The sequence below is a fragment of the Dysidea avara genome, chromosome 5 (assembly GCF_963678975.1).
Source record: "Dysidea avara chromosome 5, odDysAvar1.4, whole genome shotgun sequence".
Taxonomy (NCBI): domain Eukaryota; kingdom Metazoa; phylum Porifera; class Demospongiae; order Dictyoceratida; family Dysideidae; genus Dysidea; species Dysidea avara.
In genome coordinates, this window is record NC_089276.1 from 31558511 (window position 1) to 31585193 (window position 26683).

Sequence of the window (26683 nt, forward strand, 5' to 3'; positions counted from 1 at the left end):
TGCAAATGAAGAACAGAGTCCACGTCCTGTATCCCTTGCAAGCGCACCGAAATTTATTTTAGTTGGATACGCGCTCCTCAACAATAAAATTCAGGTCCGGTCCGGTCCGGTCCGTTCCGGGTTTTAACGAAGGCCCAAATATTTGATGAGGTAAAATTTTGACAAATCAGATGATCAAGCATTTTGATGAGTAAAATTTTGACAAAATGGTTCAACAGTGTATTGCTTTTGCACTATAACACAGTGTTTGTACATTCAATGTGGTATTAAGTGCACATTGTGTGGCTACACTGAACTCATGTTTAGTGTTTTTTACCCGGAATGTAGGCAAGCAGTTGTCCTGAGACAATAAATCATCCAAACATCATTGCTCAGAACAAAATTAACTGAAAACTCAGTGGCATTATGGCACTACTATTACTTTAAAAAACTGAGTAAACTTAATAAACCAAGACGGAAACAAATCTGACTGCATGAGCAGCTGCATATCTTGACACGAAATTTCCCAAACTGGTTATAGAATTCTAGATCTTAACAACCACATGCGCATGTTTGTGTGGCGGGTAGCTATGTATGTCTTATTTATTTTCCCCTTTTACTCCTTGCATTGCCACACCCACTTTTGTTGTTAATGTTAATACCCCCATCTGTGTGTCCAAAGCCTATATTATTATTAGTTTTGTAACTACACACATGCATTAATGACATCTACTGCTAGCTAGTTTCTACGCGTACTTGTATTCATTATATGTTTCACGCCCACTCTTTATGCCGCGCACGAGATGTGCCGATGTCATTATGCGTATTTGGGAAAACATTTAAGTATTTCTAAGAAATAGCTGGATAGATCATCATTAAGGCTTCGATTTAATTTGCTTGCGAGTTTTTAATTCAGCTGCAGTGTACCATGGCTTCAGGAGATGCTGCGACAGCCAGCACGGATGTTAGTAGTGAGCCACACGAGTCGATAAGTAATAAACAAGGAGAGATGCGCTCCTCCACTCAGGATTCGGAGTACACTTCGTTACCATTGCCAGTTACATGTTCTGAAAAAGAACAAGGGCCCTTTGCCGCTGATCAGTCTATGCTAATGACACGACAATTCTTTACATTTCCATTTACAGTGAGCGTGACACGTCAGGACGAACTGATGCTGCAAGTGAATGAGATTCGAGGATCGTTGAGAATTATGCATAAGACTATGTGCCAAGGGTTTGAAAAGGGTGATATTATGATGACAGAAACATTTCAACAATTTGTTAAGGAGAAACAACCATCAGGTGCTGAATTAAGAGAGCATTTAAAACAATTATTACAACAAGAGCTCATGACATCATGGGATGCAATGTGTGATAGCTTGTGCAAAAAAATCCAAGCAATGGTGCTAGAGCCACAAAGTACCCTATCAGAAAATGTTGCCTGTGAGAGGCAGCAACCAACGATGCATGCATCACACAAGAAGAAGGCTGCAAAGCAGTCCACAGAGGTCAGTAACTAGTTATAGTGCTATATACATTAAAGCCAGAGTGATTTTTCAATTTCAATAGACATCGCACATTTAACCACTCTATAAGGGCAGTTTCTGAATTCCTTGTACACCCTAGGAACAACCTTCTTATGATGATAAAATTTGATCAAAATTAGCTGGTCCCAAAGTGTCCTTTATGTGGAGGTTCCACTATTTTACCTAATTCTAGCAGCATTCAACTTTTATATTTTATGTTAGGATACTTGATATAGTATTCAAGTATACAGCATCTCAAATTCTGCACTTATGGGAGACTGGCTACAGTGTATGCTTTGAGCTGTCATTAGCCCGGCTACATATAAAACCTAGTAAACTGCATGCAGTAACTTAGTCAACTGCCTCTCACACAACTCTCAAATGCACTGTAGAAATTATTTAAAAAATTATTTGAATAATTTGTCATAAGGTTCTGAAGACAGACAACTTTAAATTTCTTACTTGCCTGTCATCAAGTTCAAGTCATTTGTCCATCCGAGCAAGACTCAGTAAACACAGATTGTGTAAAAACTAAAATATGTCAGCTAGTCCATGCAGTGTTCCAGTCCAGTAGTCCACTCGGGCTTGGGCATATATATCAGGCAAATCCCTCGTGGCCATGGTATAACTATTAAATACTTCATGGTCATGTGGTTGGGCCAGCAGTTGCATTCCCCATGTGATAGTGTCTGATAATCGACCAGTTTCTCTAAACCATGTTCAAGTGATGAAGAGAGACCGAAACAGCATAATTATGATGCTATACCAGTAACTTGGGAACTCGGCAAGATGGCTTAACTACTGTGGTTTATGTGGTATATAAGGTTATCCTGTTTGACACATTCATCTCATGCTTCATAAAATTAAATCTCCTGAAATGACATGTAAGTCTTTCCCAAAATGCTGCCACCAAAAATAAGTGTATTACAGACCTGAAAAAACCAGGAATTGTTGAAATATTTATGATCTTCATAGCTGAGTGTATGTCCTGGTGAAATTTCAGCTTCTTAGTTGCAGCCCTACAAAGTAGCAACAACTAGGCTTGAGCTAACTGTGCTTTGAAAATAATCTATTATGCTTTTGAGCAATGTTCAATAATCAAGCAGACAGTAACTATGTTTGCTACCATGAACAGACAAGTCCATGGAAAATTTAAAGTATTTTCAAGAGTGTTAATTTTTAAATTAAAGCCTGCTGTATTTTCTGGGTACCATTTTGTTTTGAGGGTCCCTAAAACAGATCTTGTTAAAATGACTGCAACCATGTGAACTGGCAATCACAATATCCATAGATAATATACAACCCATTGATATGAAACTAATAAGTGCCACTGGTTCTAGGCTATAGTTTTGTTCCCCATTAAAATGGCTGCTAAATTTGATGTTTTTGCATTCTCTCAATGATGAAATGGCCTTGAAATCTTTGTGAGGAATTATTCATTGCAAGCAGAATTGACAATGTTATTATGGCAGGTTGGTCCTTAATTATGAACGATAGAAGCTGGTGATGAAACTCACGCCGTAGCAAAATGATTTTAAAGTACAGTTTAGTACATACCTGCAAATATAAGCATCGTGGCTAGTGAGTGAAAACTGATAGTTCTTTAGACTGTTTCTCTGAAAACATGTAGACGAACATGGTTCACTAGGAATCAAACACAGAATCTGTATCTGTAGCTATTACCAACAAAAATATTAGTGTTTATGGAATGACCATCGTATAAGACCTATTAAAGGTTTTCTCTTGTATACAATAACAAAAAAGATGTATCTTTTTCAAGCACAAAACTAGGATAGGATCACTGCCTTTCTGCAGGAACATAATGCACTCACATGGTTAGTTTCACATCCATGGAGGGTATATATATCATGCTGATTCACATGGTCTGAAAGAAGTGACCAACATTAAGCTATGATGAGGAAAGTTAACTGTATGTATAACCAATAGTATAAAGTGTAGCCACAGCACTGTGAAAGTGAGTTTGCACATTAATTACAGTAGTACAGTTAGTCAAATACTTTGTACATGTGTAATGCTTTTACATTACTTTGTTATTCCATAGCAATCTTCTGAGTCAGAAAAATTAAAGCCTGCTCCTCCTTATCCTACTCCTGGAAAATGGTTACCTGGTAAACAACAAGAGAGTGTCATTATCGTCGTCAGCAAAACAGATTACTCAGAAATTCAAGCATTTATTATGGAAAAGGATTTAAATCACCAGGTTTACAATGAGGTATGCATGGTGTACAATTTAGAGCAAACAACAATGTTTACTTACCATGGATAATTTAACCTGTAGTCCATAGTAAAAACTTGATATATAGACAGAGTCAGCATCACTAATCTGGATGACTCATGTGACCTGGATAGTGCTGTCATGATATTATAAGAAAAGCATACCTTTTTGTACTATTGCTATGCATTTGAGACAAGAAGGTTTCTAGTTATAGTTTACATACTGTTGGTTACCGCATTTGACTGGTTAATAGCCGTGGCTACTATAACTTTCAGCAAGCAATACCCTGCGGCTACTATGCGAAGGCAGCTACTATGCAAAGGCAGGTACTATCCGAGGGCAGCTACTATGCGAAAACGGCTACCAGAGGAGGTTGGACACACTGCTAAAACTAATTTTACGAAAGTCTGTTTTATGAAGTGAAGTAAAGGATTGTCTCGGTGAGATGTCGGGATTTCTGTCTACAAATACGTATAAGATTTTAGTCAGGTGAAGTTATGCGTACAAAAAAGTATTTCACCCAAATCCTAATCGTTTTCACAAGTCAAAGTTTATCTTCATAAAGCTTACGTGAAGAGTGATCTGATTATCAAGTCTACCCCACTCAACCCCACTGTTTGTAGTTTTTGTATTGAGACTATTGAGGGTCACATGAAATACGAATTAAAGAATGCAATTAATGTCAATAATATTAGGTGGCGCTTAAAGATCAGTCGCCCGTGAATCCATATAAATGCCATGGACTGCTGTCACACAAGCTCATAGTAACCAACCTCGGATAGTAACCGCCCAGAGGAGGTTGGACATGCTTGTTTAATTATTTGTCAATACTGTCATTCATTTTAACTTCTCTCAAAAACGCTATTTCCTGGCTTAAAACAACTCCTTTGTCTGATTTCTTTGTCTAGTCAACACTTGCAACAGTATGTTCAGATACAAGCAATGGCTCTTATCCGAGGGCGGTTCTTATGACAATAATTCTAGGCTGTGGAGCAGCTACTATCCGGGGGCGGCTAGTATATGAGCTGCGGCTGTTAACCAGTCAAATACAGTATGTGTATACAGCAAGCCTAAAGTGGCACTATGTATATGCCTAGGTACAGTACATACATAGTTGTTTAGTTAATCTTTTACATTGCTTGCAAATTCTACATACATATGTATGTGCAGGTAGAACAACTACTAAAATTTACAGAAGTTAAAGCAGCATCACCTGTGAAGGTCTCATCTGCTAAAGATGATGAAATCAAGCCATCTGGTGACAATAAAAAGTCATCAAGTGATAGTGACCACACAAGTAGTGCTTCAGTAAGTGAAACATATTATATGTTTAATGTGATTTTAATTAGTTTTATTTGATTGCACATAGGCCATGAAAGGAGATAAGTCACCAAAATTAGAAGCAGCAGCTCCCATGAAAGAGTCAGCAGCTTCACTCGCAGAAACTAATAATTTATTTTTATTTGATGAGAAAGGTATTATATATTCTAGGATAACTAAAGAAGCTACACAGATAGCATCAAGTCATGGCTGTGTGCTCAATAACACACTTGTGTCTATACATACTGTAAGCATTTTATGTGTGTTATTCAGCACACAATTGATGCTATCTGTGTAGCCTCTTAGTTATCCTAGCAAGTAAAACCCACAATATCTCAACTCTTAAAAGCAAATGACAATAATAAGAGGTATATTTAAACAGGAATTGCAGAGAATCACAAGATGTCCATGTCAAAAAACTTGATTCAGTCAAATGTCCTACATGGTGACTTACTAGTAGCTGCATTCATCAAGAAAACGAAGCTCTAACCTATATAGTACCACCCAAATGCAACGCATGCTTGTGAGCACTGAGTGTTGCTAGTAAAGGCATGGTAGCTATTAATCCTTGTGAACCAGGGTTAATTGTATATTATAGTTTGCAAGAACTCGAGAGTGTGGCTGGGGTTGGAAGGACTGTCTTAAAATGTTTCACCTAGGAAGTTACTGCTATATCGACAAGCTTTGACCCTGTTGCAATTCGAAATACTCTATTGGAACAAGGTGCTGCACCAAGTATTGTGACATATATACTTTATACCATTAAATTTACTTCTAGATAGTCACATAAGTAATTTCTAAGCAAAGTTCGCATACTGATTCTGGCATATTAAGTTTACAACTATCTGTATTCATTGTTTTCATACAAGCGTCATAAGTTCGGACTGTTTTATATTCAATAATTGTGGTGGTCAAAAGAAATTAGACAGTGTCAAATAGTGCCAAATAGAGGTATAATGATTAAACCATGTACTAATGTATACATGCATGCGTAGCTACATGTGTATATGAATTTGTAGTGTACTTTTGTTTATATCTACATATATACATACACAGAAACAGCCAAAAATGATGATATTACAAATAATTTGAATGGCGAAGTGCACAGTAAAATTAAAGAACCTGTCAAAGTGAGTAAATGGTAACTCTACATGTATGTTGCATCCATGCTTGCAAAGACACTTTGCCGAAGGTCTCTGGTACTTAATAGTAGGGATCTTCCTAATGTGAAATGACATACCATAAAGAACTAACTCCTGCCAGTTAGTGCTGTTATGTAATTATGTCCCTTCCTGAAATTGTTTCCAGCATGTGTAAGTAATAGTGATGAACCAATAATCTGACACTGATGTGTTTTAAATGGAAATATATAAAGGTCAATTACCAATGTAGTCTCATGCCCAGACCCCACCCATTGCGTTGAGTAGGGTCTGGTGACAAACGCAAGAGTTTTGGGCCCTATGCCATTTTTTCCTTTCTGACCAATCAGATGCTTTAATTCAGCTGTAATGCGATTTGATAAGCTAGAACAACGAAGATGGCTGACTGGAATCATGGGTACAAATGCATAAACAATATGGCGGCAAGCCCAAAAACTTAGCGTAAATCACCAGACCATAATCAACAATGCAGTTGGTGGGATCTGGGCACGAGACTATTAGCAATACCAAATAAATACCAATTAGTTGGGCATCTATCACTAGAAACAGCCAGTAATTCCAATAATAGGCCAGCTTACAAACACATTGACGACAATACTGAAATACATAGGCAGTGAAAATGGGGAGGTAGGGGGGCTGGCCCCCTCACTTGGACAATGCTTGCAAAAAATATAGAGATACTGTACTCTCATAGAGAAGTCAAGTACTCTAGTAAAACAGTTACCTTTACATTTCTTTTAAAAACTGTAAGTAGCTAGCTATTTCTAAAAACATAATAAAATAGTCTATACATTCTCTGGGTTTCAAAACTATGAAAATGTTCCTGGGGGCAAGCCCAGACCCCCAAGAACAACAACAAATCTGCTTCAAACTGTTTTGGGTAAATTTCATTGCCAAATTACTCTTTGGCCTGCTCCACTGCCCCTGCTGAAATTTAAACATATCATAGCATAATTACAAAATGAATAATTTGAAGTAAGACATGTTGAATTGAAGTACCCTAGTAATATTGTGAATTAGCTATTTTGGTACGAACGAATAAAGAAGCTTGATTAGCTACCAGCAGGAACCTATAGCACAACAACAACTAAATTTCCCTTACAGAATGTTTTAAGATCACTTGATGGGTAACATTTAAGACAAGAAATAATGCTGATAACACCACATATGTATTCAATATATATTATTTTGCATTTCTCCTATGTATAATAGGACTCTAAAGAAGCAACACTGTTTTCCTTTGAAAAATTGTAAGTGCTTTTATGCTCTATTATTCTGTGTATATGTATATACTGTAGTACTATAATGGCAGTGTACCTATTAATAATACATTCCAGGTTGGAGAATAAAGAGCATCGGATGCTGGTTGATCCAACACAACTAATTGCCCTCTTTAAAGAATGTGAAGAATATAAACAACAGTGCTCAGCACTGCAACAAGTTTTAAATGCAAAAAGCGAAAGTCTTCAGCAACATGAAATGTAAACATTCATTCATTAGTAGTGTCTTAATTACCAACAATTTTGTCACTTTTAGTATACGCCAAAAAAGTGATGAAAGGGAGCAGATTACTCAGCAAAATGTACATGTGCAAATGACGAAAAACCAAGACAACTTCTCAAAAATGATGGACATTTGGCGTGAGCAAGTAACTGTAAGTTTACATGCATGCATACTAATGTAAGTACCTATAAGAGAAATTAAATTTGAGTATAATTTTTATAGGGATAATATAAATAAACACTATGAAACAAGAGAGGTTGTATATACCTGCAGCTATCATATAACGGGTTATTTTCAAAGGAGCTTAATTTTCGCATTGTTCAAAGACCAGTAGTTCTATGAAAATGAAAAGGTGCTATATGCACAATAGATTTAAAATTACACATAGCTAAGCCTGGAACTTGCTTGGTGCTTGCTACTACATATGAACTCGTGCTACAGAAATGTACATGTATAACTGTTGGACTACAATTGAAACGGTGTGTCATGGGTGGGCTATTTCAAGCCAATTACTAGTAAACAACTGGACCCCAAAGCTACTCAAGATTTTCCTTTGCACATGGACATTTGCAACGATTCACGCTTTTTTTGTTTTAGTTTTGAAATTTCCCCTACCGTAGTGGTCCATATTTCGTTGTATGCATGATATCTCCTTATCATTAGGGTACACGTGGTCACCATCTTGATAACAATCTGCTTGGTTAAATGCACACTACCCAAATTATTTTTATTGGTGCTATGCGCGACGTTTAAGCAAACAAAATTAAAACCTACAAAATTAATTTTACCAGCTGCTCTTCAAAAATTACCCCTTCAAAATTAACCTGCTATATGGTATACTAGTTGACATTCTACTTCATTTAATAGTATAGCCATGACTGAAGTAGTGATTAATGTCTATTGTAGTAGTATAGCTGTAACTATATAAAATACTAGAATCCTTTTATGGACTGCATCATGTGTAATTTTGACTACACATTTTATTTGTGCATTGCTCATTCTGTAGCAAGGCCAGTCACCTGGAAGCAGCCCTATTAAGAATCCAGATGCTAAAGGTAAACTCAGTATAACACATGCAGTGCAATTATTATACAGCATACAACACTTGGGGAAGTTAAGTTGCTTGTTTGCTTTAAAAATGTAACTGTCTCTGAGAAAACTGGCTATTTGCAAATATCAAAAATGCCAATTTTAAATAGTTTAGAGTGTTATGGCTCACCAATGATTAGTGCTATGTGTACTAAAGTTTCTAACATAATAGAACATTTCATTAATCCACTGAACGAGTAGCCAATAGTTCCATTTTAGTTAGTCAGGACCGAATTAGGGATTAAATTTCTACTAGTATAGTATATCTTCTTATAAAGGTGACCTCCCTTGTTTCATTACCTTTTTTCCTAATATTCCTGATCAAATTTAAAATTCTTAATTTTTCCTTGTACTTGTTTGTTTATTTTTATTGGAACATAATTATGACTAGTGAACCAGTGCAAACTACATCAAAAGAAAGAACAATGCTGGACATACCATACAGTAAAAAACTTTGGCGGTAAAAAACTTTGCAGCAAATTCGGCGAATAGCATTACAATTGCCAAAGTTTTATCCACCAATTATTCTTAGCAATTACATAAGCAGATTAGCCATGTTGAAAGGATGAGTATCGAAGTATCGTGACAGGTATTTCCAAGCCTTCCCTTCGATTGTCGTGAGGTTCATTGTCCCACAAGAGTTCACAAAAATCCAAACATTGCTCTCGACATTTATACAAGAACCAACAAACAATGCTTACACTTGTGCGATAGCTACCACTCGAATGCAATGTTGCTATGCAAAAATGCAAGTGATTAAAATGCTTGCTGATTAAGGGGTGTGGCAGCCGTTTTCATGTGAGTTGTCATCCCTCAATGCAAGGGATAAAGACTCACGGTTGAAATGGCTGCCATGCTCCTTAATTGACGAGTTGTGTAATCGCTCGCACTTGCATGTAGCGATGTTGTATTCGGGCGGTACAGTACGTGGTAGCTCACGTGAAGCCTAGACATGGGGCCAAGTACATTTAAAAGTACTTGAGTAAAGTGCAACTACTTTTGAATTTTCGAAGTACAAGTGCTCCAGCAGTTGTCAAGAGAGTACTTAAGTAAAGTACAAGTACATACTGGAAGTACTTAAGTAAAATACAAGTACATTTTGCTATAGCAAAATACACACTGTATTCAGTGTATTATTGAATGTAAGTGTGCTTTAGGGCATAGGCGGCGGAAAGGGGGGGGGGGGGGGGGGAGGGGGCTTAGCCCCCCTCAGAATGATATCACGCTAAATTATCCTTCTTGGAGTGGGGCGTGATCAAGATCGAGATACTCTAATAGAGCAGTCACTCTAATAAAGCAATCACAGTATTAGAGCAGTGTGTAGTGAGCTATGTAAGGATTTATGTAGTTTATCAGTATAAATTCGTAGGTGGGGAGTTATTGTCAGCTGGTTGCGACCTTTTTTTTTTTTTTTTTGGTCTCACCTTATCAATCCAGAGACAATGTAGTACTTCAGTTCATTTTTTTCCATAAGTCTGGATCCACCCCTGGTCAGCCCCCCCTCATATCAACTACTTCCTCCACCCCTGTTTTAGGGGGTTGGTACTTTCAGGTTTTTGTCAACCATTCTCCCTCTTAAACTCTTAAAATGCACTGACTTAAACAGTAGCATTGTTTTTGTTTGCCAGAATGCTATGAGATCATTAATCGTGGCTACATAACACACAGTAAGGTTGGGGAAGGCACTAGAAGAATTGCAAGAAGTTGTAAACTGCACCTTCATACAATTTTGTTATTCTCATTGTACACCCACTGCATACAATGTTTGCAGTACTTAAAAGTACTTTAAGTACTCAAGTACATACAAGTACTTAGCAAAGTACTTGAGTATAAGTACAAGTACATTGGGGAAATTAAGAAAGTATTTAGATAAAGTACAAGTACTTTCTAGTCTGTACTTAAGTATAAGTACTCATGTACTTTGCCCCATGTCTGGTGAAGCCCCATTCGCCAAAGTTTTTTTTGTCAATTTTGCAATAGTGGGTTTTCGCCAAACTTTTTTACCACCAAACTTTTTTACTATATGGTAATCATTATTAATAACGGGCATCCTAACCATAATTTTGCAATAGTGGGTTTTCGCCAAACTTTTTTACCATCAAACTTTTTTACTATATGGTAATCATTATTAATAACATGCATCCTAACCATCAATTACTTGAAAGTGAAGTGGCCATTACGCTTCATTTTCAGGTAAGTTCAATGCATTACACAGCATTATATATAAAATGCATGCAGTGCAAGAAGTGCCTCTGCAATCAATCCAGTCACTATGAAAAATACGGACAATTTCCATTATAAACTGATAGCATATGTAGAAGCCATTTTCATGCTACAGACTGCACAACCAGCAAAAAGAAATGGGACACAAAGGAGGACAAAAGTAAGTCCATGATTTGTACATTGTACATACTGCGGTATGCCAAAAGGCATGTGTCGGTCCAAAGAGACATCTAATACGGAAAAATCAAGCCGGTAGCCTTAGGCTGTTACTGAGTTATGCTTGTCTGAAGGCATCAGTCAGTCAATCAGTCAGCAGAGAAAACTTCCACTGAATAAAATACTTTTAAAATTGCATAGCAACCTGTTGGAAATGTTTCAAGCTGCACTGAGGCACCTGATTATACCTATCCAATACTGCCATGTACCATGAAGGTATTATGAGGCTGATTTACGGTTAGCATTTTTGTGAGAAAGTGTAACCTCAACAATCCCTATAATATACGGTATTATCATACTAAGGTTGAGTTTAGAGATTTATTTCATGTCACAGTAAAAAAAAAGCTTAAAAGCTGCTAAATACTGTAGATTGGGAAATATTCGACGGTGAGAATATTTTATGGTTGCCTCAACCAACGAAAATAAATTACGTGAACTATTTACTCTCATGAATATTTTCTACTCGTGAAATATTGCTTGGTGGATTGATGTTATAATAATTATGTGACTGGATTTGCAAAAAGGTATCTTTTCACAAACGAAATTTGACCCATTTTTATTTTGAAGTTTCATAACATTTTATCATGGCGTTTAATTGCCTAAAAATTTCCACGAGTGTAACTACCGTATCTGTAGCTGCATTTTGGACTAAGAGCAAGTTAAGCAGCACAAGGAGTAAAGTGTTACATCATTTTGTTTGCTGGCATGTAAAATGTGTGGAAGGTACCTTTTTGCAAGTCCGTTCATGTATATTACACAGGACAAAACTAGCATACTAGTATAAACACTGAGGAATGAGTATTCTGTTGGAGAAAAAAAGAATGGCTTACAGGCCCTCTCCATCAGAATTAATTTGCATGCCATTGTATGTGTAGACCTAGCTTAGCCACAGCAGCAGGGGTCCATGTTCATTGTACAACAAATACCTGTTTAACATTGTCATACCTTAATCTTGTATCTTCTGTGTGCACTTATTTCTCTGGTGCATGAGACTAAGGCAACAGCACCGGCACGTAGCAACAACAGTGCTAGCTTTTAATCCCATCGATGTGCTGACTGCAGATGCAGCATAGAAATTAAATATCTCTACGTGTTTAATTATTTGTTGTACAGAAAAATTCAGTGGTAAAATATTTTTGTGGCCTAGGCTGCCCGCGAACATATAACACTTTAAATTTCCTTGAGTGAAAATTTCCCTATTTATGGTATATAGTAGTATTCTCTATACATGCATGTAAGTACTTTTACCATTTTCTTTGTATGTGCTGTAAATATTAGAATCATCCGATCAAGCTAGATCTACAGAGGACCCTATTCTAGCATCGGCCACACATCACAGTGAATCTACTGTCACTCCAAGTTCTTACATGTGTCGTACCAGCTAACAAGAAACCTACTAACATGCACATGAAATAACATTTTGTACATCATTTCCTTTCTGTGCTAGAATTGTGTTACATATTACAGGTATGTACAAAGTACCATAAAGGACTTCACCCTTTACTGCTTTATAGAATTTTTATACTTTTTATAAATGATTGTATATATAAATTATATTTAATATGTATGTGTAGTACATTGTGTTCATGTGTATGTTGAGCTAATAACTCAACCACATAGTAACGTGGGGGGAAATGAAACAATACACAAGATATTGAAATTTGATCTGCTACAAAAAAAATTTTTTAATATCTCTTTAGATTCATACGTCTGATATTAATTTTTACTTATGACTTTCATTATACACGAAGCCATAAAAGTACACAATGTAGTATGGGGTTTCTCAAGCCTTGAAACTTGTGGGAGTCAAAACCACACATGTCTGCTCTTCAAATATTCACTGTGACCACTAATCATCTACAGTTGGCAGATGTTATTTCTCTTGAGAAAAACTATCTACTTTTGTTTTTTAGCTGCTGTCTCAGGTATCATCTCATGAATGTACTATATAGCTGTGCATATAATGTGATGCTATTGATGTCTCAATATCAAGTTATATACATACACGTAGCTAGAGTCATGTTCTTACAATCATCTTAATGCCATGTTCTTTTTGCTTTAATCCATTTTCTGTGCATTATATAGTTAGGAGGGATATGACTGAAATATAGTTTATATGCACAATGCCCAAGAATGCGTAACACTTGAGAATACTAATATTTCACTAGATAATTGTGTTATAGCTCTATATACTACACCCAGTAGATGAAACGAATCCTCACTTACCCAGACAACTTTTTCTTTTTGTGTGTGGGCAGAAAAAAGTGATCTGGCTATGTAAGACAAATCAGAGATAGTTGACAAAACAGTCACTTTTAGTGGTGGAAATCAGTCAATTTATCCACTTGATGGATTTTCTTTGGTCTCTGTGCCAGGAAAAGAGAGAAATTGAGTAATACTTCCAGGTACAGAACATAATATTAATATTAGATACTCTTGGATTATCTTTAGATCCATGCAACAATAATTTGTTCAACCTGTGTTTTGCAGACTATCATAATTACCATTTAAATATTCTGCCGCACTTAGGTGGAATGATCTACCTGATGACGTTGCTCTGTCCTCCACTTCCCATCCTTGGTGTATAATTTTATCATATTGTGTAATGATGTGTAATTTTTGTGTGTATTGTATTTGTTATAATAATAATAAATAGCTCTTGTAACTGTGTTTGTGTTGTACTTTTTTTTGCTTCTGTACTTGTGTGGATATTGTTGTATGCATTGATATTTATGGTTTTAGATATTATTTGAGACCTGGATACTATCAAGGGATACGATGGTCTAATACTCTAATTAATAAAGTCAAAAAGTATGTTACTAGACTTGTTATTACAAGTGGTCTTTGTAAAAGGGATGTGGTTTTTCAGTTTGTACAGAGGCGGTCCTTGTAACAAGCTAGCTTAGTAAAGAACTAGAGGTGGCCACTAAACAACCAGCACACATGTACCTGTATGGGGAGATTTGGCCATTAATTTTCTGTTTCTGGTTTCCATCCACTGTTTCAAATTGCCCCAACAAACTGATATACCACAGTATGTGGTGTGCTTCCATTAACTTCATACAATCTGCTTAAGCCATGATCCAATAATAACTGTCTAATTGACCTGTTATCACCTTAATTGATTGAATTTTATTTTAGCTAAAATATTCGGCATAACTGTTCTTACGTTTCTTCTGGACAGTTCAGGTTGCAGTGGTTGGCCACAATGGCAAGATCTAGAACCATTAAGGTGCACATAAGACAGGCTCAGACTACTTTTGCAAGATGCCACTGTGCTTGGAAAAAGCGCTCCCCTCCCCCCACCCACATTACATCATATACCACACGTACAGTTACAGTGCTTTTGATCTTCACCACATGTGTAGTGTATTTACATTATAATATCAAGCATAAAATGTAATGTTAAAATGTAGCTTTAAAATTGCGGAAACTTTATTTCTAACTTTTTATCACAACCATGTTCTTTTCTATTTTCATTGACAACTTCCTGAAGATCAGTGATCACTTTGGTAATGTTTTCAGGGTATTTTGGCAGTCTTAACACTTGTAATGCATTGTTTTCCTTGAGTGCTTTAATGAGTTCTTGTGCAGCCTCTCCAGTAATTCGGTTGTTTCCCATATACAATTCATTCAGAGTATTATTAACTAGCAACGCCTTAGTAATGAAAACACAAATTTCATCAGTTATGTTATTATTGTCAACCCATAGCTTTTTAAGTGATTTATTTGTCATTAACGAAGTGAAAAGCTGCTCAGCCCATTTAGCAGATGAGTATTCGTTATCATACATATAAAGCACCTCCAATGCAGTGGAAGGTTTTGATAACAACATAAAATGCTTTGACTCTCCAACTGCTTTGCTAAAGCCAACGTTTAACACTTTTACCTTGCAGCTTATAACAATGTCACTGAGAAAGCTGTCTGAGGATGAAGTTAAATCATTATTGTACAACCTAAGTTCATGAATAGAAACACCACTGTTCATTAAACTACGATGCAATAACCGAACTCCATTATCTTGAATATGACAGTTACCAAATTCAAGCATCTTCCATTGCTTAATAGATGAACAGGTAAGCATCGTTGTAACATCAAGGAGGTCGCTGGGTGATAATGGAACTGGAAACTTAATCACTCCATCAGAAAATGTTTTCTCAATAGTATGACACATTTGCTTGTCATCAGCTTCATAGAAACAGTGATAAAGACGAAGACGTTTCATCTTATTTTTGAGGAATTTATCAGCAATGGAGAAGGTTGCTTCACTTCCACTACAAAGATACTGCTTAAAAGAAGGACTTTGTCCTTTTGTAAGTGAAACATAAAAGTTAAACATATTGTGATGGATATCACTCCAGAAGTACTCATCAAGGATTTTGTACTCCTCTTGTGGAGGTAAGCAAAGTATACAGTGAGCAGCAAGGTACTCTTGCACTGAAAAGTGAATAAAGTGAAACGTTTTTATTGCTTGAAAGATATCAATATGTTCCACAGCTTGTAGAAGTCCAAAACCATTAATAGCACCTGGTATGGTTTCCAATTGTGGGCAGTAACCTTTTATCTCATCTAAAGTAAATACCAACTGGTTGCTGTTTAATTTATCCAAGGAAAGCCTTGAAAGTTGTTGTATAATCTCACCACAAGGATCTGGAAGATTTTGAAGATCTGCTGTAACTTGTTTGCAAGTAATACCAAGTTTAGCAAGGTTTCGACAGAGAGTGAGGCTAATGAATTGTTTGTAGAGGTCAGTAGGATTATCTGGTAAAGTTATTCCATGTTTGTAAAGAAAGAGGAGCACTAGCATGTTAAATGGTGTAAAGCACAGACTTCTGATTGTTGTGTGATTCCCAAGATAGTTAGTGAGACCTGGTATTTTGTGTGGCTGTTTTTTTTAGTGACTGTTGAATGAAGTGTTCTTGTTCCTCACTGGTAAAGCCAAGGATGTCTGCTCGAAGGTCAGCCTTTGCATGTAAAAGCAGTGAAGCATGAGGGCGAGATGATACTATCAGGCCACATTCTGGTAGCACTTGACGGTCAAGTATACCAGCTATTAAGCTGTTCTCCCTTAGACCTTCAGGAAATTCATCATAGCCATCAAGAAGTAAAACAAGAAACTTCCCATTATCTTGTAAAAGAGCTTCATCACAAGACTCAAGTTTAGCCACATCCATGTTACGATGGTAAAAGGACTGAAGGAGCTGCTTGATTGAAGACGCTTTCTGAACTCTAGGGTCCCTGAGACAGATCAATAGTAGGAGCTTAAAGTTATTCATTACTCTCCCTTCAGCCCAACAGTATGCAATGTGCTTCATAAGAATTGACTTTCCAATGCCAGGTGCACCTTCTATAAGTATTGTCTGTGGACTGTCACACTGTTCAAAGTGTACCAATATGTCAACAACATTTTTTGTTACTTTGCTAGTCTGAAGAGCTTCTCTTAACGACTCATCTATACTTGGAGATGACTGATCACTAGCAGCAGAGATGACACTATTGATGCTACCTGTGTGAACAACTTTGGTGATTGTTATGGAGTCTTTAAGTGTGTGCTGTTCTTCATAATGTACTAATACTATTGGGGTAAAATCTTTAGGTGGTTCAAGAGGCCAAGTATCTTTTCCAACATCAAATCTTGTTTGCTTGTAAACTCCTTTCACATGATGTGATAACTGCAGGACTGCCAACACTACAAAGTACCAGTAAACACATACGTTAATAAGAGTAAGTAATCTACATGTAGGTATCAAAATCTGTATTAGTAAACAACAGTACACTGTACTATACAAAATACCTTCTGTAGTCACATGTGCCGATACATTACCAGATGACAAATAGACAGCAGCTGTAGCTTCTACCAGTTTACCCCATGTGGCACAGACATCTATTTTCAGCCACTTCCTTAGAACTGCTTTACATCTTTCTTCACAGCTATGAGGATGGTCATATTCTATTATGTCAAGTTTTGATGATGCTAATCCCAATAAAGCACCCAACTCTCTCCATTTCGTGGCATAATTAGGAACAACATGAATGTTGAAGTCACGCTCAGTAGGTCTGTCATTTCCTGCCATGGTGTAAGAATAAGCACGGTAGGGTAGTACTGTATAGTAGAGATCATGGAGGTTTGGGTTTTCTTGCCCCCCCCCCCCCCCCCAAAAAAAAGCAGCCTCGCCTTTCCTTCTTGACAGTATTGGTTAGTTTGGTTAGGCATAACCAAGCCCAAAACAAAATGCCTTCAGAACAATCCCCCAAAATCCTTCCAACACGCTTCTATAAAATTTAAAATTTTTTTCTCTTTAACTGAATTTTCTACTAACTGACTAAGCACAACTCAACTTTGGTTAATGCTATGGGCTTAATTTCTTCACTGTTTGACGTCGTTTTGGCCCCCAAGATGCCTTTTCGGCAATCACAGCATGCAACTACAGCTCATGTATCATTGACTTACCTTTGTCTGCCTTTGTGTGTTATTTCTTTCTCCACTGTCTAGAAGGTGTTGATTTGTGGTAATGTGCAGTGGCTTCAATGCAAGCCGGCTGTTATGAGAATTGTCTAATTTCTATAATGAACAGATTGATTGCAGAGGCCCTTCTCATACTGTTAATTGTAATGCTGTATAACGGGTAGAACATACTGAAAATGAAGTGAAATAGTCATTCGCTTTCCAATAATTGATAGTTAAGGCACACACTTAATTGCAATGTCTGAATTGATTGCAGAGGCACTTCTTGCACTGTTCTTCATTTGCAATGCTTTATATGGATGGAGCAAAGCTAAAAATGAAGCGAAAAGGCAACAACACTTTCCAGTAGTTGATAGTCAGGCCATGCATTACATCTGACTGGCACCATTCTTTCCTCTGATGTGGTATCTGTGGTTCACCAGTGATTTTTGTTACAAAAAAAAGTAAACGAACAAGTATAACGAAAAATTAGAGTTTTATATTTGAGTAGAAAAAAGCAAGAAAACAAGGGAGGTCATCTACACCTCTACAATCTCATGGCTATACTCTGTATAATATGATTGAAGTAGGAATCAAATGTCCACTAGTATAGCTGCAGTAGACAACCTCCCTTGTTTCCCTGCTGATCCCTAATAAATTAAAAATGACATGGCCCACATAGTTAATACAATTAACTTAATTGATAATTTTACATACATATCACACATTCACAACAGTCTATAAAATGCACACGTGTGGCTGTGACTGCTGTATTAGAGTATCATGATCTCACTAGACATGGTACAATGTCTTGATTCCTATGGAACTAGATGCCTAGATCGTTGAGGGCAATGGTCTCAGCAGTGCTTACTAGAGGTATCATGGTGTGTTCTGATCATTTAAAGGGCACGGCCCATCCCAATCATTTTATAAGCACAGTTTAGCTGCTAAATGACTACCAGGGATAATAGTACAATTTGTTATAAGCTCCTCAAATGATTTTGGGGCACTTAAATACACTCCTTCAAGGAAACGGTTAATATGGAAAATGAATGCTTAGGTATGGTTTCCTGGCATGAAGAAAATTACTATTTATTTAATTGAAGATATAAAGAATAGCAAGTTTGGTGCAGAAAGTCAGATATTTTTAGCAGCACTTGTCACTTTAGGAGGGAATCCTACTAAACAGTACTGTGTTGTTTTTGTTGTTGTAGTGCACACTGAGCCTTACACGTGACATTCGACCTAAGAAGAGACAGACTGCAGTTATTCAAAAGGCTCTAGTGATTGACTCTGCCGGAATAATCACCTTTCCCAGTGGAATAAAGCTTGTTTGGACATATATGCATCTGTTTTTCAATTAAGTCACCACTGATAAGACTTGGAATTTGTGTTCTTTGTACTGTTTTAACAAGATGGATTAGTGGCTGTAAAGAGACAACCATTTTGGATCATTTATGTGGGCAAAGAAGACAGAAGGACCTGCTGTGATAGTTGGAAGTGATGAGCATGGAGATACATAGGAGAAAATAACTCAGAAAGTTAAGTGAATCACAGTAAAGTCTTATATAAGACTATCAAAACAGGAGAATTGATTACAAAAGCAAGGGAGTATTTTTAAAAACATAACATGTGCCCACTTTTAGGCACCGCTGACTACAGTACGCTTGGTTGTTAGAGGTTGGAGGCTTGTCACATGCTGTCAAGTGTTGAAGATATGTTACACTGCTTAGGAGCAAGGTGTACATAGTAAATAATAATCCCATACACAGTGGATAGAAGTTATTGGTTATCATTCAATGACAAAGAGCTTGTACATCATTGGTTACATTGCCATACAGCAGGAAGCAATGTAGCTACAGCTCTACTCAGTGGCACCAGAATTACTGTGGTGACCTTTGCAACATCTTTGATGAAATATTAGTCCTGCGTAATTTGCTTTAAAGTGTGTTTATTAAACATTAAAATACTGCTGAAGTATTTGTTTTATTAGAAATTGATTTAACTATATTTAGAAAATCGTGCATAAGACTTACTTGAAATTCTGGAGGAATTACAATTAGTACTGGTAGACTACTTTGTACTATTGGCAAGGTTTAGTTTCAAATTGTGTGAGAATGCCTAGCGAAATACCTTAAACCAGATGATAATTGATGTACGCAAGCTAACGAGTGGACGATAAATGACATCAACTGTCAATATAGACCTTATTCACTGAATTAATTTTGCAACTCTTATAACCTATTGCGAAGGGATTGTCCGCCAGTATTTTCCATTTGCAGTACCATAACTATGGTAACATGATAGCAACTGTCATGCTCGCCAAGTTTGGGAACTCAAAATGGCATCCTAAAAGCCATCACCATGGCAAATAAAAATCCTTGTATGGTATCAAAGGGCGCTTATTGTTCTAAATGAATAAGGTCTATTGACTAAACTACAGAAAATTTAGCCACTAAATACCTGAAACACTGGCTATGTTTGCCTCGCAGTGCCACTCATGTGATCTTGGTGTCTGTCGTCCCAGTGTGTCCTCAATTTCAAGGCAGTGTACGCTAAGCTTACTCGCTAACATCTCTAAATCATCAGACCCACTGATACAGGAGTTAGCATTGCAGCTAGATCTTTCCTCTAACCTCCTTCAGATTAATAGTTCTCATCAAGAGATACTCTGTCAAACCAGAGCACAACTTGACACTATTCCAACAGCTTGCAAACTCTATACTGCTAGCAAATACCTTGCCATCTATAAAGAAACAAAACTTTGTCAAGAGAAGCTGGACACTCTGTCAGTGCAGTGTAAATTTGAAAACAGTGCTACTCTGGAAGCCGAATCAAAGTTGTGGAATTGACTTCTGTTAGGGTTTCATCCAGTCCAGCTCTCATTTGTATTACAAGCTACCTTTCCTACTCCATTAAATGTACGTCACTGCCACATACAAACAGGAGCAACTTGTTCTCTTTGTCAGCCACCTCGTCCTACCTCCCATCATGTATTAAATGGCTGTCCTGTAGCTTTACAACAGGCCGGCAGGTATATTTATCACCATGATGCTGTGTTGTCATTCCTGATGGCTGAACTGCAAGCTTGTCTAGACAATGTCGAAATATTTGCTGATTTGGATGGCAAACGTGCATCAGATTCACCTCCTGCCACAATTCTACCTGCTTTACTAGTATGCCCTGACCAGCATGATATAGTTGTGTATAATGAAGAACTGAAAACCGTGTCGTTACTGGAGCTCACCTGCCCATACTGACCACCTTACTGCTGTGCATCAACATAAGAAGGAAAGCCTGAGTACCAACAAGTTGCTGAGCTTGATCGCCTGGGGTTCATGAGTCAGTACTACACTGTTGAAATTGGCTGCCTTGGCCATTACCTTAATGAAACCATTACAACAATGAAAAACATCTCAAAACAAAGTTTCTCCCATTCCAAAATAGTACTCGATAGAGCAGCAGTAATTGCTGTCCCCAGAGAATATTCTTTGCGTGCAGCAACCTGACTTGAACTAATTAATTTTTTTAATTGTTTTTTGTTTGTTTGTTTGTTTGTTTGTTTGTTTGCTGGTAGGTTGTGGACACCTAAAGAATTAAATTGCCTATTGCTGGGTATAAAAGTTTGTACATAAATTCATCAAAAGAAAGAATGATACCAAACATATCAGAATTTATTAGAGTTGTAAGTTGCAGACAATTCCATAAATTCAGAGCTAACTAGTGGACCTCGGACAGAATTGTGCCTGAAACTACACCTCTCACTATCTATGCTAGCTCTTGATGCATGCCTCTGTTTTAATTAAGTCAGGTTAGATTCAGATCCCATCCAGGAAAGAGTAAACAAGTAGCTATCAAAGAGTATTTTAAATACCCAAAATCAATGATTGATAAGTGGGTGTATATCTACTGAAAACAACCCACAATTCTGACATGTGAGTGTGGTACCATGTATGTCTAGAGACGGCAACACACATTCCCAATAAGTGGGAGTGACTCTGTGTAAGTTTCCTGAGTATGCACAAACTGCATTAATTTGCAATTGAACTGGTTAATATAATCACATGTGATCCAATCTGGATATTCAATAAAGTGAATCAGATAAGTCCACAAGACTATGATAAAATGTGTCTCAAATTACCCGATAACCTGATGACTCACATACATCAGTCACAATAATCAGAGGTAAAACATGTACAAACAGCACGTCTCCAATCACTTAGCTCTCTTTGGCTGTATAACATAAGAGGCACAGTGAGAAAATTATGGTATAAATCTGACATGATAGCTTTAGCCAGCATATGAAGCCATTGATTCACTACCCACAGGAATTCACAACCTTGAGAGGAAAGTGGGACACAATGAAGGACTAAAGTAGACACATGATGCATGCATTGTACATGTCTCCTGTGGCATGCAGGGCACCAAGACATGTTTCAGATCTTCAACTGTAACCTGTAGTGTAGCGTTTGCAGATCATGCTACGTAGTCAGCTCCTGTGGTTGGTAAGTAGTGATCGACCTTTTCTTACCCTTTTATCATAGTCACCAAGGCACCAATCAACCCTTCCCTCCCCTTTGTATCATACTGTAGTCACCAAGGCACCAATTAGATAACTCTCAATATACAAACTATACCTAGACCACCAAAGTACAAAGTCCAGTGCATCGCTTTAGAAAACAGTTTTTAATGGCATTTCAAGTCAGCTTTAGCAATAACACATATTTATAAGAAGGATCTCACACAACACATAGATAACTGCTACAAAAAAAATTGTTACAGTGAAAAGTCGGGCTTATCAATCACATGGCACCAAGTCAACCTTACGGTGCTGAGTAGTAGTACAATTATGTAGTCTGTTATTATGTGGTATCCAGAGTTTGAAAAATACTCTACAATGCCTTTATCAGTTTTTCCATGGTTATACCATGGCACGAAAACCTGCTGCCACTGTAAATGAGACTGCGATTTTCTAGTCTCATGCCCAGCTACATCGTCTGGTGACAATGTTCAATTTCTTGGGCTTGGAAATGCAATCCAGCCAAACTACTTGCTGGCCAATCAGAATCGATGAGTTGCACAACTGTGTGAATGTGTTGGAAGCAGACAATTGAAAGCTGTTTATATCAGAAGTTATTCACCTAGGTTGTTCAAGATGTTTGTTGTCAAGCTGTGTTTTCCGATTTCACCTTATAAGACCGAAGAATTATGACTTGACTTTTAACCAGAAACTGTTTTTAAACAATTATGAAACTCTTTGGGTCTGATTGGCCAGCCAATATTTTGGCTGAATCGCATTCCTAGCCCAAGAAATTTAAGCATTGTCATCAAACGGTGTTTGCGCATTTGCGTGAGCCCAGCTGAGCACAAGACTAGCGGTTTCCCATCCAGATGTTTTCAATATTAAATTTTGGTGTAGATGGCAAGCTTATCATCAATATAAATTATGTGACTGCTTTAACAGAGTGTACAAATCTTGATATTTCCAAGCCAGGAAACTAGCTCCTTTATGGGTTAGCTAACCCTAGCTAGCAATCACTATAACCATTCTTTTTGGGTTTTGTTGTGCATTTTCGTGATGCAAAACAATGCCTCCATAGGAAATTTCCACATAGTAGCAGAAAATGGTTTTGGATAAATGACAAGAGTGACATTCAAGCAGGTGCAAAGACTGACATGGCAGAAGACGTGGATTGTCTTGCAGTTTTTTAAGGTTAATGCTTCTTAGTCCAATACATCCATCACTGCTCAGTTAGGCCACTCCAAATAAGTTCTCTGTTTCCCATCCACTGCCCGCATCTGGTTATACTGTCAGCAGTTAAGTATTATAATATCTATATTGTTTAATATATTCCATTATTCCATACTCTTCCATTATTTTCTGGTTATTCTTGTATTCTGTACAAGCTCAGTAAAAGCCATCTTGCTAGTGTTAGCTCAAGTGTCAGCAGTGCTATCAAATCTGCACAAATTCATGTTTGCAACTTAAAATGGAAGATACAAGCTTAAGCATGCTTTAAAACAGCTTTTTACGGTTGAACCAGACAAATAATGGCTATCTTATAATGGAATAATGTAAATAAACTGCCTGCCCACATGCAAATATGCCTGAGTCCAGGATGGGAAACAGAGAATTTATTTGAATGGCCTTAATTAATGGCCTGGAAGATCTCAAAAATGTGACTCTCAAACTCACAGTAACAGTGCTATGCTACTACAATTCTAACGCAAGAACAAGTAAGCACTTCAAAGTAGTGCAGTCTCATTCGCAGTTAGTAGCTGGATCTAGGTGATATAACAATGTCCACATGATGGTGTCTGTAGAATGACCAATTACTCTAAGCATCTAGTAATAACACAAACATGAATGTGTGCTGCCAACTTGATAGCACACTCACTGACATGTAAGCTGACACCCTTACAAGATCATTTTGATTGAAAAACACACCTATCAATGTGACGCTCCACCTACCCCAGGTCAGGCAAGGATTTGTAGGGGATTCATCACCCTCCAGGGTAGGGGCATTTGCAATGTGGATAAACTATGTTGTTAGCATGATTCCCGAGGTAAATAGTATAAATAAGTACAGGATTTGTAACTTGAAGTTGTCCCCAGGTGTGGGAAATTTGTTGTCTGGTTTTTGTAAATCTCCACTCCTGCCCGACCTGGGGTAGGTGGGGCATGACATTGATAGGTGCATAATGGTACAGAATATAATGGGTTATTTGGAGGCCTACACATCAGTAATTAATATTATTATTAGCTATATATATATACACTGGATCAATTTTGCCACCACATGTACTCACCAGTTTTTCCAATGGGAATAGTTGCCATAATCAGCTTTTATGGCTGCCACGTATAGTTAACAGAGTGAGTAATCCTTAGCCTAATTAGTTGTCAAGAACACAACATTACTTGTTGATCAACCAATCAGTGACACTTGATGACGCGTTCCGTTTGTAGCTCGCTCTGTAGCTAATTACGAATAGATGCTCTGGCTCAGTCAGTAGACACCAAATACTCGAGTTTCAATACAAAATTTCAGCTGAGTTTCAATATAAATTTTCAGTTTCACACCCTACGCAAAAAGGTCGGGCATTTTCCCCAAATATCGCCGCATTTGTTTTGTACACGTGACCACCTGTGAGGCTCGAGTGAAGAGGTCCAGGAGAATCCTGTAGGATATGGCAAGTATGGATCAACTGCAAGTAGCCGAGAAACCTGTCACAACGCTATTACCAACTGCTACAACCGAGGTTAAACCACAGGTGACCCAAGAATCATATGCTGTTACAGTTTATACATATTTTATTTAGAAACCCGCCTTTGGAACTCTTGATATTTTTGGTAAAGTCGCCAAAGTGCAGTGGCAAGACAAAGCTTCGCTTCCAATAAGTCGATCATCATGTATAGCAGTTGAGCTAAATGGATCAGTTTATGTTGGTAGTGGATTTGAAGGGAAAAGTGCCTATGATTACCAATTCTGCTATAGAATAGATGTCTATAATTTATCTACCAACCAGTGGAGCCTATCTCCTATTACTACACCTTATCGTTGGTTTGCTATGGCTGTACTGAATGGCAAACTAATCGCAGCTGGAGGAGTAACACCAGATGATGATGTCACGAACAAAGTGCTAGTCCTTGATGACGAGAAATCATGGAAGGATTACAGTGAGATGCCTACTGCTAGGAGTTGTGCTACTGCTGTTGTGCACCAAGCTATGTTGATTATTATAGGAGGAAAAGCTGATGTAGAAGGTAAAGTAACTACTATACCATACACCGAGTTACTGGACACTACCGATGGATGTTGGTATACTTGTGACAACCTACCAGTACCACACTACCAACTAAAGGCTGCTGTTGTGAATAGTTCCCTTTACCTAGTAGGTGGACTGACTATAACTAACCAAGCCTCTCCACAAGTGTTTTTTGCTTCTCTGGAGACTCTCTCAAGACACCAGTTAAAATGGCAGTCTCTTGTTGACACTCCTTGGCATTGCCAAACCCCTGTTGTTTTAGCTAACAAGTTCTTGTTGGTAGTCGGAGGAAGACACTCAACTGACCCTACTACCCAGTCTGGTGAGGTACATGCTCTCAACCCATCAAATGATTCATGGGAACTAATAACAAATCTTCCAGAAGCAATCAGTGGTCCTGCAGCTGTGGGTGTGGCTAATAATCAACTCATTGTGTTGGGTGGAACCGTTGGTTTTAAACAAAGGCTATATTCCAGTAATGTATGGATTGGTACATTTGAGTAATTCACACAGATCAGCATTCATGTAACATTGCTGGTATGTACCTTACCTTATATCTGTTTGTTTTGCTGCTCCTGCATTCTAATTAAAAATGGTGTAATGTTTTTCTCGTTTTAGTTCTTTTTATTACCTACACAAGTATAAGGAATTTGTATATGTAATAGGATGGATGGCTGTGGTATCGGAATAATAGTTCTCGGATTGTAAACAGGAAGGAAATAGTGCTCGGCTTTGCCTTGTACTATTTTACTCCTTCCTGTTTACAATTCTTACACTATTAATTCCGAATACCACAGCCATTCGTCCTATTGCAAATTAATCTGACAACCATAGCAACTGTTACTAGGCAACAGAAATTCAAAAAATAACCACTGCAGTATAACGATCACACTTAGCAACCATTGTCATGGTCTCAAAATGATGTTTACCTTAGCAACCATACTGTTGCTATGCTATGGGGCATCTATTACTATGGTAACACTACTTGTCAAGTCGGACATTTACTATAGAAACACACCACACTATTTTAGATAATCAAATTATTATTATAACAGGTTTATTATGTCAAGGGACCTTGACAAACAAGTGTAATGCCAATTCTATTGGCTAATCCAGGGGCGGATCCAGGGGGGGGGGGGGGGGGGGCTTTGGGGGCTGAAGCCCCCCCCCCCTTCATATTTAGGCTTTACTTGATCAATATGCTGAGTATTATAATGAAA

The 26683-nt window shown here is 37.6% G+C and overlaps 4 protein-coding genes across 8 annotated transcripts; 2 read left to right on the top strand and 2 right to left on the bottom strand.

Moving 5' to 3' along the window:
- The first annotated feature begins 491 nt into the window (after positions 1-491).
- Positions 492-12858, top strand: LOC136256530 (uncharacterized). 4 transcript variants are annotated; one of them, XM_066049511.1, is made up of 11 exons: positions 492-943; positions 1125-1486; positions 3567-3737; positions 4911-5048; positions 5110-5215; positions 6117-6190; positions 7433-7470; positions 7558-7701; positions 7757-7874; positions 8730-8778; positions 12530-12858. In XM_066049511.1, the coding sequence occupies exons 2-11, from the start codon at positions 1151-1153 to the stop codon at positions 12634-12636; spliced, it is 1281 nt and encodes a 426-aa protein (XP_065905583.1). In that variant the 5' UTR covers positions 492-943; positions 1125-1150; the 3' UTR covers positions 12637-12858. The 4 variants fall into 4 exon arrangements, with proteins under 4 accessions (XP_065905583.1, XP_065905580.1, XP_065905582.1 ...); XM_066049508.1 differs by having other exon boundaries at positions 492-1486; XM_066049510.1 differs by having other exon boundaries at positions 492-1486; positions 7757-7860.
- A 1811-nt stretch (positions 12859-14669) lies between these two features.
- On the bottom strand, positions 14670-16058 carry LOC136255193 (ribonuclease inhibitor-like). Its single transcript, XM_066047915.1, has one exon. It carries the CDS (start codon positions 16056-16058, stop codon positions 14670-14672), a length of 1389 nt encoding a protein of 462 aa, XP_065903987.1.
- A 39-nt stretch (positions 16059-16097) lies between these two features.
- On the bottom strand, positions 16098-24962 carry LOC136255444 (NACHT, LRR and PYD domains-containing protein 10-like). Its single transcript, XM_066048213.1, has 3 exons — positions 24507-24962; positions 17046-17318; positions 16098-16940 (listed from the first exon to the last, which is right to left on the bottom strand). The coding sequence occupies exons 1-3, from the start codon at positions 24532-24534 to the stop codon at positions 16111-16113; spliced, it is 1131 nt and encodes a 376-aa protein (XP_065904285.1). The 5' UTR covers positions 24535-24962; the 3' UTR covers positions 16098-16110.
- On the top strand, positions 24734-26080 carry LOC136255445 (influenza virus NS1A-binding protein-like). Of its 2 annotated transcripts, XM_066048215.1 has the most exons (3): positions 24734-24968; positions 25017-25374; positions 25441-26080. In XM_066048215.1, exons 1-3 carry the CDS (start codon positions 24885-24887, stop codon positions 25965-25967), a joined length of 969 nt encoding a protein of 322 aa, XP_065904287.1. In that variant the 5' UTR covers positions 24734-24884; the 3' UTR covers positions 25968-26080. The 2 variants fall into 2 exon arrangements, with proteins under 2 accessions (XP_065904287.1, XP_065904286.1); XM_066048214.1 differs by having other exon boundaries at positions 24766-24968; positions 25017-26080.
- The last annotated feature ends 603 nt before the right edge of the window (positions 26081-26683 follow it).

Bases quoted from the DNA above. Each gene is read 5' to 3' on its own strand.
- LOC136256530 (XM_066049508.1), top strand. From the start codon at position 908: ATGGCTTCAGGAGATGCTGCGACAGCCAGCACGGATGTTAGTAGTGAG. The intron at 5,049-5,109 runs GTAAGTGAAACA...GATTGCACATAG, and splicing joins ACCACACAAGTAGTGCTTCA to GCCATGAAAGGAGATAAGTC. The intron at 5,216-6,116 runs GTATTATATATT...ATACATACACAG, and splicing joins ATTTTTATTTGATGAGAAAG to AAACAGCCAAAAATGATGAT.
- LOC136255193 (XM_066047915.1), bottom strand. From the start codon at position 16,058: ATGCTAGTGCTCCTCTTTCTTTACAAACATGGAATAACTTTACCAGAT.
- LOC136255444 (XM_066048213.1), bottom strand. From the start codon at position 24,534: ATGGCAACTATTCCCATTGGAAAAACTG. The intron at 17,319-24,506 runs GTGAGTACATGT...ACACCATGGCAG, and splicing joins TATTCCCATTGGAAAAACTG to GAAATGACAGACCTACTGAG. The intron at 16,941-17,045 runs GTATTTTGTATA...GGTACTTTGTAG, and splicing joins GGCACATGTGACTACAGAAG to TGTTGGCAGTCCTGCAGTTA.
- LOC136255445 (XM_066048214.1), top strand. From the start codon at position 24,885: ATGGCAAGTATGGATCAACTGCAAGTAGCCGAGAAACCTGTCACAACG. The intron at 24,969-25,016 runs GTGACCCAAGAA...TATTTTATTTAG, and splicing joins CAACCGAGGTTAAACCACAG to AAACCCGCCTTTGGAACTCT.